The 11,343-nt window shown below is 45.0% G+C and overlaps 1 protein-coding gene across 1 annotated transcript in view; it reads right to left on the bottom strand.

Annotated features, from left to right (window-relative positions):
• Window positions 1-397: 397 nt before the first annotated feature.
• INPP5B (inositol polyphosphate-5-phosphatase B) overlaps window positions 398-11,343 on the bottom strand; it is a gene marked incomplete at its 5' end in the record, with an annotated part of 37,661 nt that continues 26,715 nt past the window's right edge. Inside the window, 10 exons of the mRNA XM_083370076.1 lie at window positions 398-973; window positions 2,948-3,059; window positions 3,143-3,270; window positions 3,659-3,743; window positions 4,320-4,433; window positions 4,526-4,761; window positions 5,272-5,434; window positions 6,084-6,194; window positions 7,804-7,939; window positions 10,110-10,219. Of these exons, the coding sequence (XP_083226202.1) occupies window positions 849-973; window positions 2,948-3,059; window positions 3,143-3,270; window positions 3,659-3,743; window positions 4,320-4,433; window positions 4,526-4,761; window positions 5,272-5,434; window positions 6,084-6,194; window positions 7,804-7,939; window positions 10,110-10,219 (1,320 nt within the window). The 3' untranslated portion in view covers window positions 398-848. The remainder of the gene's footprint in view (window positions 974-2,947; window positions 3,060-3,142; window positions 3,271-3,658; window positions 3,744-4,319; window positions 4,434-4,525; window positions 4,762-5,271; window positions 5,435-6,083; window positions 6,195-7,803; window positions 7,940-10,109; window positions 10,220-11,343) is intronic.

Below are 11,343 nucleotides of genomic sequence, written 5' to 3'. Positions count from 1 at the left end.
CTGGAGATGACTCTGCCTTGGTCTCTTTATTTCACTTCATTTTAAATTTGGGAGATGCCCAAACAGGATAGCGGAGGAGGGCAGCCAAGCCAGGCTAGAGATGCCCAGGCAAAGTCCCAAAGTCAGACCTTCCAATTCCTCATCTTGTGGATGCTTTCATGCAGCCAATGACCCACTGAAATCCAAAGTGTAACCCAGAATGTAACATAGCCTCATGTGAGCAAGGGGAACTGTGTGGCTGGGTGGCAGAGAACAGGGAAGGGAAGGCTGGTATCTTCACCATTTTACACTGCAGCTCCTTAAAACAGCTACCTGTATGCCCCTACAGAAGCTCTGTCTGAATTGCAAAGAGTGGGAAACATCTTAAAAGAATTCGTTTATTTAAATTGAAGCACCTTAGAGTTGAAAATTAAATTGAAAAGCAATGGAGAATGAATTTTCCTTACAGAATCTGGGATGATGATGATGATGATGATGATGATGATGATGATGATGATGATAATAATAATAATAATAATAATAATAATAATAATAATAATAATAATAATAATAATAATAATAGAAGGGACCTTGGAGGTCATCTAGTCCAACCCCTGCTCAAGCAGGAAACCCACGTCTGTCCAGTCTCTTCTTAAAAATGAAGAGTCAGAATCCACCCTAGTCGCTCCTTTAATACCAAAACCCGCTACTAGTTTTTGGAAACTGCTTCTTCATAACTGCCTTATATATTTTTTAAAAAAATATTTTTATTTTTAAAACAGCTTTAAAGTAATAAACCGTGTAACGTTCTGAATATACCGAAGCATCTTCCCAGGAATCCCACTGACGATCTTACAGGCCCAAAGCCTTCAAGATGGGCTTCCTTCTTGGAACAGGAAGTGCTGGAGGAAATGCTGGGCCTTCTGCTTCTCAGCAGTCTCGGGCGCTGGGCGGCCAGGTGGAGGACGCAGCAGGACAGGCCCAAAGACACTCGCTGCCCAGAGAAAGAAGGAAGCGGTGAGGGCTGGCATTGGGGAAGGGGGCCTTCAGGGTCCACACTTAGTTCTTTAGTTATTGGGTATGTAAGGCTGTGCAATTATCAAGGAAGTATTTGGGCTAAAAGAGCAATATAGGAATCTACGCAGAGCCAAATAGCAAACGACTCTCAGGGAATACAAAACATGAGTCACAGAATGCCCAGCGGGTCAGAGCAGCTTTCCACTAGGAGGGTTTGAGGGAAGAGCCAGGTCTCGCAACCTTCCAGAACATGGAATCGAATGGCGGGAAGCAACCTTGGAAGTCTTCTAATCCAACCCTCTGCTCAAGCAGGAGACTCTGTACCAGTGATGGCGAACCTTTTAGAGACCGAGTGCCCAAACTGCAACCCAAAACCCACTTATGTATCGTCGGGTGCTGGGTGGGCGTGGCCCATTGGGTGGGCATGGCTGCGGTGGTAACGGCAGACTGGGTGGGACTAAAAAGTTCAAAAAATCAATCAATTTGCGAGATCTTTTTTTTTCCCCCGTGAGAAGTTGAAATTGATTAATTGATTGAACCTTTTTTATTTTTTGCACACGGTGGCGGAGGCCTAAAGCAAAAAGGTTTTATAAGACCCAGCTGAAGGCCTAGGACTGGGGCGATGGCATGCAGGCCCACAGAGAGGGCTCTGTGTGCCACCTGTGGCACACATCCCATAGGTTCGCAACCACGGCTCTATACAATTCCAGACAAATGTCTGTCCAAACTTTTCTTTGAAAACCTCCAGTGATGGAGCACCCACAACCTCTGGAGGCAAGCTGTTCCACTGATTCATTGTTCTCACTGTCTGACTTCTCCCTAGTTCCAGGTCGGCTGTTTTGGAGAATTGACTGCCTCTTCTCTGTGACAGCTCTCCCCACCCCACCCCAAGTACTGGGAGTCAATTATTATGTTACCCCTGATCTTTCTCTTTGTTAGGCTAGACCAGGGGTCAGCAACCTGAAACAGTGAAAGAGCCACTCGGAACCAGTTCCCTCACAAAAGGAAAAACTGGGAGCCGCAAAAAATGTGTGCGCATGTGCGTACATGCGCGCATGCGCAGAACAGGGTTTGACTGAAGAGTGGAGCCAAGGCGAGATATGCACCTACCCTACATATTTGAATTGATTGGTTGAACTTTTTAGTCCCACTTTTTTTTGGACTGCACATGGCAGAGGACTGGGAGCCGCAGGAGACAGCTGAAAGAGCCACATGTGGCTCCGGAGCCACGGGTTGCAGACCTGTGGGCTAGACATATCTCATTTCTTTAATAGTTCATCATATGGTTTAGCTTCCAGACCCTTTACATCTGCTCTCTTCCTAAGACCTCAGAATTTTTTTTAATCATAGTGATCAGAACTGGATGCAGTATTCCAAGTGTGGTCTTACCAGTGCAGGATTAAGTGCTACTAGTATTTAATGTGCTCTTGAAACTATCTGTTGATATTACCTAGGACTGCTTTTTTGGGGGGGAGGGAGGGTTGGCAGCTGCAGCACACTGTTGGTTCATATTCAAGTGGTGGCCCACTAAGATACTTAGGCACTGTTACTGCTATTGAGCCAGGTACCACCTATTCTATACCTGTGCATTTTGTTTTTCTTGCCTAAGTGTAAAACCTTGCTTTTCTCACCACTGAATTGCCTTTTGTTGGATAAGGCTCAGCGTTCAAGTCTGTCAAGATCCTTCCGGATCTTGAGCCTACCTGCCAGCTTGGTGTCGTCTGAAAATTTGATGAGTTCTATCCCCTCATCTAGATCACTTATGAAGGTATTGAAGAGCACGGGGGCTTGGGTTGTAGGTGGGGAATAATGCTGCCCCAGAGAGAGGAAGCAGCAGTGGACAGCCAGGGGCTTGAATTCTGCAGTGCTGCAAGTCATCCCAGAGCAAAAGAAACCCCTCATCCTCACCCAGATGATGCTGGACTCCCAGAGTGGGTTCCATCTTGCTTACCGAGGCTGTGCCCATCCAAGTGGTTCTTCCCAGAATGTTGCAGCAGTTCCCGTAGAAATGCCATCAAATAATTGAAGGCATTTTTGTGGCACGCGGGGAGCATGGAAACTACCTGGAAAGGAGGCAGAGAGCCACTGCTGAGCCAGAGATGCCCGGGGCGGTTACACATTCCTGCTCCTCCCTGGGGTCCCTTACCTGACTACTCAGACTGTAGCTGCCAGCACTCTCCACACTGCGGTCGTACAGCTGGAAGCAGATAACTGGCTCTGGAAGACTCTCCAAGAAGAGAAGCAGAGCTTCTGCCACAGAGCAGCTGCTGCCAACTGACAATGATTGATGAAAGGAAAAAGGCTGCTTACTCAGCCTGGGGTTACTAAGCCCCCCCTGTCTCCCTTGGGGGCGGAGTACATGCACATTCAGCACCTACAGCTTAGGTCCGCAGCAAAAGGCAATGATAACCTCAGGTCTGAAAGGCCAAGCAGAGTGACTGGTGCAATCTGCGGGCCCACAAATTTGGTGAACAAATATCCATGAGCAAAAGGCGGTCTGGGGGTAAGACTGGGGCACCGATAGGTAGAAGCTGCAGTGTGACTCCTCTGCAGCATTGGCACATCCTCCAGTTTGTGTTGCACACTGGCACAGAAGCAGCCTTAAGGGGCAACAGTGGACTGCATGCAAGGGTGAAAGGAAAAGGCCTTCCCCAAAGAATACCGAGTGTGTCCAACATCCCTGTGTCCAGGCAGTCACGGATCTCCGGAAACTCAGTTCGCAGACCAGGCTGCTGGAACAGGTCCTTCTGCAGGTGAGGAGCAGCAGTGGTAGCGTAACCATAGGAAGATGGAAGTTACTTGAAAACAATTGCATTTTGTCTGGTCTTCTGAAAGTGTATTCCTCTTATTCGCATCCACATACACAAACACACACACACACACACACACACACGTGTGCATACCTGCCCCATCATCCCATAGCCAGGCTTTTTTTTTTGCACATCAAACTGTCATACAGCTAGTCCTCATTTATAACTGCCTCATTTAGCAACCTTTCACAGATATGACAGTGATGAAAAAATAACTGTGTGACCAATATTTGCATTTACAACCTTTGCACGTCTGTAAAGCAAAGGAAAGATGAAGTAAGTTCATAAGCACAGTTCATTTAGTGAATGCTTTTCTTAACGACTGAGTTGCCAGACACAACTGTGGTCATTAAACGAGTAGTACCCATAAGGAACAGGATTGAGTCAAATAATCTATAGAAACATTCCCAACACTCAAGTTTTTCTATCCTCAACTTCAGAATTATACACTTGCCTACTGAGACAGGATACTCCTGTCACAGTTAGGATGTATAGACTCAGGCGCCTACCTACCTTTTGGCAAGCATTACGGTACAGATGGTCCACCATCATCCACAATTCCTTGGGTAAGTCCAAGGGCTTCTCATCCCAGAAGGAATCTTCTCCTGACCACAATGGCATCAGTGTCTGAATAAAAAACAGCAACAAAGAGCCTTTGTTCTTGCACAGATCGGGGTATCACAGGATAGCAGGGCAGTATCGTGACAGGAAGATCTTACCAACTTCCTGATGGTTTCTGGCAACATATCTTGGATAGGTTGTCTCATGTGAATGAGAGCGTGTATGGGGGTCCCAAAACAGCTAGGGAGGTAATTTCCTGTCACGGATAAAAAATAATCCTTGCCCTGGTCAAGGTGTAAAACTAAGACATCTTCCAATTGGTCTTCTCCAGAGTTCAAATGGGTTGCTGTTGATTTATTCACAAACACTTCCAACACAACGGTTACCTCAGCATCTCAAGAGAGAAGAAAGATGTAAATTAAGACTATCAAGACTGAAAACCTCACACACATCTCATGCACAAGTGGAAAAGAGTTGTTGGAGATTCACAAAGAAAGATCAGATGATCAAAGATCAATTTTTTTGCAAACTCTGGCTGTAGCCTAATGGAAATAGCAAACTGAAATATTCCAGGCACAAAATATAATAAACAGATCCTATTGATTATCTGGTTGGGATTAAAAATATCAGAGGTCTCACAAAAGCGATGGAGTGCACAAAAACACTACCTAAGGCCAGAAATATAGACCCGAAATCAAAATGCTTCAAGTTCAAACAACCAAAGTTATTCAGGTCTGGTGCTCAGCCACCTTTTCAGGAAAAAAAAAAGATAGGTTGCAGAGAATGAATTGCATGTTCTCAAACCTAAGACCAAACAGCAAGACCTATACTTCCTCTTTGTAGCAGAAACATAAACTGGAACAGAACACACAGGTAGACACACATACCACAACCCCTAAGTCACCTGATAACAAGAAGCCCTTGCTGGGTTTTACTGTTAACCATGGCTTGCAATAGCTGCTTTCTTGTGGCTTGCAGATGAACTCAAACTGGCAAGGGGTTGGCCCATTGCAGATGGTGAAAAAGTCCACCTGTAGCTGCATAAACTTCACATCCTTGAAAAAGAACTGGAGATGGAGAATAGAACAAAGACCCACAGTTTAGTTCAGCTGCTATTCATCCATCCTTGAAGTGCCGAAATGATTCCCCAGGCAACCCCTATAGTTTGCTGTTTACGTTCTGAATATTTCATCACCAGGCTAGGTGGCATCCTCAGTGGCACTTTGGTTGAAGCTTCAAGTGAAGTCCCACTGAGGATGTCACCTAGCCTGGTGACGGAAACTGAACAGCAAGCCCAGAGAACAAACTACCACCAACATCTGTCACCCGAGCTACAAATATTTTCGATCATTTCTAACCCCTACAGCTTCTATTCTGATTTGTCATCTGATTTGTCATCTGATGGTGGTATTCTTGTTTAGGTCAGGTTAATATTGATTAAACCCCCTGGTTTTACTGCCCCCCCTCATTTCTGAGGATCTCCAGCCAGTGGGAAATTGATTCTAAATTACTTATCTATTATTCTTAAAGAATTTTTTTTCTTGGCCGATGACTAGACCTTACTGTTCTCTGAACTAGCATCGCAGATCAGGCTCCCAGTTCTACAACTAGTTAAGACTGTCTTGATCCAAAGAAAGGGACCTTTTGAGGGACCTCTCCTGCCTGAACTCAGCTCCTATGCTAAGCTCCCTCTCTGTGTGGGTAGCACTCTTTTACCTCCCTCTTGGAGAGAGTGACGGACGGGATGCTGGCATTCTCCCTCTTGTCCAGGGAGCTCACGGTTTCCTCAAAGACTTTGCGGTAGAGCTCTTCATCCACCACTTTCACCTAGAAGGGACATAGAGTCACAATCAATGCCGGTAAAATTGCTTTTTAGCACAAGGAACCAGGATGACAAGGGTAGCTGATCAGAATGGTGTGTTTATATGGCTACTTGCCCATTAACTGGATTCTTGGCAGTCCAGTTGCCCTCACCAGAGAAACTGCTAATGGTGGTGCAGTGGTTAGAATGCAGTATTGCAGGCTAACTGTCAGAATCCATTTATATTTCATTTCTAACTATCTCCTCTGAGCTAACCGCAAATCTCATCTTCCCCTGGATTCTGCCATTCCCAAGGGGGAGAGGGAACAGGCATGGGACTTTATGGCTTTCACCTCCTCCCTTAAATGTAACCTTTGTTTATTCCACTTGCCTGCTGTCCATCACAATATAATCAATTGCTTTCTCACTAGGCATTCCCTCTCATCTTACAGGAAACTAGAAAAGGGGGTGGGAAAGGGGGGAATGCAACCCTCTGGAATCTGGTTTGTTTCTCCGAATGAAGTGTGAAGAGGGTGGAAATGATCCTGTTGCAAACGGACTGTTATGTCTCCTTTCCCATGATGGTCTTACCACCTGGAGCTTGGCTGATCCGGACCTGACCAAATGAACCGTGGGATGGGGTTTGCTTGGGGACACTTTAAAAATATCGATCACTGAGGGGATTCCTCAGATCCTGTCTATTATGCCTGCTATCTCCTATTTCTTAGTAAAAGTTCCTGCTTGGAAAATCTCATCTCCAAGAGTCCTTCTTTCTTCAGATGTGGGCTGAAGTGGGTTCTGACAACTCTGCCCACTGCCAGGAATTGGCTCAAGGTTGACTCAGCTTTCCATCCTTACGAGGTCAATAAAAAATCAGGACCCAGATTGTTGGGGGCAAAATGCTGACTCTGTAAACCGCTTCCAGAGGGCTCTATGAAGAGATATATAAATCTAAGCACTATTGCTAAGTGCTACTACAGTAGATAAGCACCACAAAGTTTAGTGAGGATCTGCTTTTAAACTCTATGAAGAGAGATATAAATCTAAGCACTATTGCTAAGTGCTACTAGATAAGCACCAGAAAGTTTAGTGAGGATCTGCTTTTCGTTGCTTCCTCCTGGAAGCAACAAAAAGCAGATCCTCGCTAAACTTTGTAGTGCTTATCCAGTAGCACTTAGCAATATTACTTAGATTTATATATCTCTTCATAGTTTTACAACCTAAACTATTCCAAATTAGCAAGTCTCTTAACTTCTCCGCTCACTTCAGTTCCAGTTTCCACCACAATCACCAGAGAAGCTAAGCCACAAGAATTACCCTTGTTTAGCCAAACTCCACTGCGGTAAAAGTCCTTTTTGAGGAGGACGTCGCTCTCATTTTGTTAAACGCAACAAGGGGCTGGGTTCCTTGGGTTTACCAACGTTACCAAAATGCCATGCAGAAAAGCAAAATAGCAACTTGAATGCGTGCAAGTGGGCAGAATGTAACAGCAGAAGACTCCGAAGCCTTGGTGACCAGACTGAATGGCTATGCCGGCCTGCAAAGCTGAGGACTGTGAGGAACCGAAGATGTCAACAAGGGCCCAGGAAGATGGGAGAGGCAGGGAGGACCTGAGCCGAGCCTACGTCAACATACCCCGATGCCAAACACAGCACTGACTGGCTTGTGGTCACTGTTCTTCAAGGACAGGTGGCTTCGGTAGTCCAGCTGAGAAACGGTCTCTCCTTTGAAGAGAATTCGGTCACACCAGGCGAAGGCATTACATTGCTCGCTGCAAGAAAAGCAGAAGCCGCCTCTGTCTACCAACTCAGTGTAACTCCACCAACATTTCTCTCTGGCACTTCTTCTAGCAGCCCCTTCTGGAATGTGGGCCTCTTCCTCTCCCCCAACCCTTGTATGAGGCAGCCCTAAGTTATCCTTGGCTGTTCTGCTGTTAAAGATGAACTTTCTCCTCTCCCCCACCCCCCAAGGACTTTTGTTGTGCGTGGTCTGAGGCATTTCACTGGACATTTTGGAAGTCCTGAGACTTGCAGTTTCTGGGCCACGGATAGTCATTTTCGAAACAAATCACAACTCCCCGAATGAAGCTTCAACGTTCTGTTAATTAATTAATTGAAAGGGTTTGTATGGCCACCTATCTTACAACCGCAACTCTGGGCAGCTCACAACCACCGTATAAAACCAGTCGTCTTAAAAACAAACATTTTTTTTTAAAAAAAATAAAATTATATATTAACAAGATTTATAAGGCCACCCAGCTCAAACAGTGTAATTTTCTGCCAACAGAAGCAACGGACAGAGAGTGTCTCAACCTCACTGAAGGGGAGGGTTTGTGGGGATGGTGCTCAAGCTGCAGACCTCTCTGTCCCCTGAATCCAAGCCACAGAAACTGCTCATGGGGCCTCAGCTACAAAGCTCCTCTCAGGTAAAGCACTGCTTAGGACTTTCCCAGCACTGAATCACAGAATCATTGGGCTGGAAGAGACTTTGGGAGATCTTCTAGTCCAACCCCCTGCCCAAGACAGGAGACTTAACAACAATAATAATAATAATAAAGTTGGAAGGGGCCTTGGAGGTCATCTAGTCCAACCCCCTGCTCAGGCAGAAACCCTATACCATTTCAGACAAATGGTTGTCCAGTCTCTTCTTAAAAACTTCCAGCGTTGGAGCAATCACAGCTTCTGGAGGCAGGTAGATTCACTGGTTAATTGTTCTAACTGTTGGGAAATTTCTCAGTTCTAGGTTGCTTTTCTCCTTGATTAGTTTCCATCTGTTGCTTCTTGTCCTGCCTTCGGGCGCTTTGGAGAATAGCTTGACTCCCTCTTCTGTGTGGCAACCCCCGAGATATTGGAACACTGCTATCATGTCCCCCCTCATCCTTCTCTTCATTAAATTAGACTTCCCCAATTCCAGCAACCTTTCCTTATATGTTTCAGCCTCCAGTCCCCCCCATCATCTTTGTTGCTCTTCTCTGCACTCTTTCCAGAGTCTCAACATCTTTTTTACATCGTGGTGACCAAAACTGAATGCAGTATTCCAAGTGTGGCCTTACCAAAGCATTGTAAAGTGGTATTAACACTTCACGTGATCTTGATTCTATCCCTCTGTTAATGCAGCCTAGCACTGTGTTGGCTTTTTTGGCAGCTACAGCATATTGCTGGCTCATATTTAAGTGATTGTCCAGTAGGACTCTGAGATCCCTCTCACAGTTACTACTTTATTACTCTATAAAGTTACTACTTTACTACCTTACACCACCCCAGACAAATGTTTGTCCAATCTCTTTTTAAAAACGTCTAGTGTTGGAGCAACCACAGCTCCACAGGGCAAGCTATTCCACTAATTAATTGTTCTCACTGTCAGGTAATGTGCTGCCACCACGACCATACTGTAGAAGTCTTACAAGAGATTAATTAAAGCACAACAGCTTCGATCCAGAATAGGTAATTTCTCTTTAGTTCCAGGCTGGATCTCCTTCTAATGAGCTTCCCCCTATTGCTTCCTGAAGGTCCCTCAGAATCAGCTGAAATATTGAGATGGCTCCATTATAATTAACATTTTCTCTTCGCCCAATATTTATCCCTGTGTTAGCTTTGGGTCTTTTCTATTTCAGCACTGTATTTTTTATTGTTTCAAACTTTTAAAAATAATAATAAATTTTGTATATATTGTTTTTTTAGCTCTGTTGTACACTGCTCAGAGTCATTTGTTAAATGCGGGGACATATAAATTTGACAAATTAAACAAACAAACAAACAAATAAATAAATGTATGTTTGTTTGTTTATAAATAAATGGCTGTATGGGTGTGTTCTCTTCCATTGCAAAGAACCGAAGTAATTCAAAATATTTATAGTCTCCTTGGAAGAATGCAAAGTTCTATGATAGCTACCTACCACCCACCCACCCAGCCTCCCTGCTCGCCCTTCCTCTGCCCCACACCTGGTATCCCATTCGTCCGAGCCGATTTTGTATTTGTAAGTAGGTTGGAAGATGACCTGTCCCTCCATGAAGTCTTCAAACACCCGCCTTGCCTCCATTTGGCTCTTCAGCTGGCAGGAGAAGAAAGTGAAGAAATGAGGTTAGGGTGATGAGAACAGCACCTAGGTTGGTCTCTTGGTCTCTGAGGAGCCCATGTTGCTTTGGTGCACTTGTTAAGGTCCGCAGGCAAAAGATTCTCCAGCAACAGGGGTTTCTACTCTCCTCGCTTCAACGACAAATTTCAAGTACCTTCTCTCAGCTCTAGCATGTTGAAATCCTAGGAATTTATTTGCTCCCAATTTTACTTTCAATAGACAAAATAAGGAACATGCCAAACATTTCACGCTAGAACTTCAAGCCAGTCATTATTTTTACTTCAAAAAACTCCTAACCCTAAGCAAAGGCTTCATTTCAAGCAGAAATACTTAGGCTTAGGTTTACCGGAAATACTTAGGCTTAGGTTTACCGGAAATAGACTTTCTTAGGAATCCATTAAAATTAGGGAATAAAATGGCTTTGCGGTTCCCAAATAGTACTGAACTGTAAAGTTCCTCTAGGCAGCATGTAATACGGTATATAAACACGGCAGCTTTTTACAAACCTGATTGTATGGCTTCACCCAAACTAATACCCAAGTTAGAAGTCTTGCAGCAGAGGTTCCAGGGTGAACTGTACCCAGATACTAAAAAAAAGCACCCAACAAAGGTGGTGGTGGTGGTGGGGAAACCTGGCCAGTTCTTGTTCTTTTAATTTAAGTTTACTGAAAATCTGGAACTGCTCTCTGCCCTGCTCTTCTGAAATGGAGAATATGGCTGGCTTGAGGACCGCTTGGTATTACTTCTACCACCAGAAGGCCCTGCCTGACATGGGTGTTTTCTGAATAAAATGGGACACCACTGTTTTTAAGCTCCTAGGAGGAAGGCCAGGATGTGTGATAAAATCAATCCGTCGATTCAGCAATCAAAATTTGCAGATGACACCAAGCCGGCAGGAATAGCCAACTCCCCAGAAGATAGGCTCACAAGATAGGCAAGAGGGATTTTGGAGTCCTAGGGCAAGGCCCACTACTGGGCCTTGAGCCATTCAGAACAGGGCCACAGAAGTGGCAAGTGAGCAAGCATGCACATGTGCATCCCCACTTGTGTGAGCAATGGGCAAGCGTGTGCACATGCAGCTCCATTTGCGCGAGCAACAG

Source organism: Vipera ursinii, assembly GCF_947247035.1.
Source record: "Vipera ursinii genome assembly, chromosome: 9".
Classification (NCBI taxonomy): Eukaryota; Metazoa; Chordata; class Lepidosauria; order Squamata; family Viperidae; genus Vipera; species Vipera ursinii.
The sequence above is the reverse complement of the archived record's forward strand: the minus strand, read 5'-3'. Positions and strand labels throughout refer to the sequence as shown.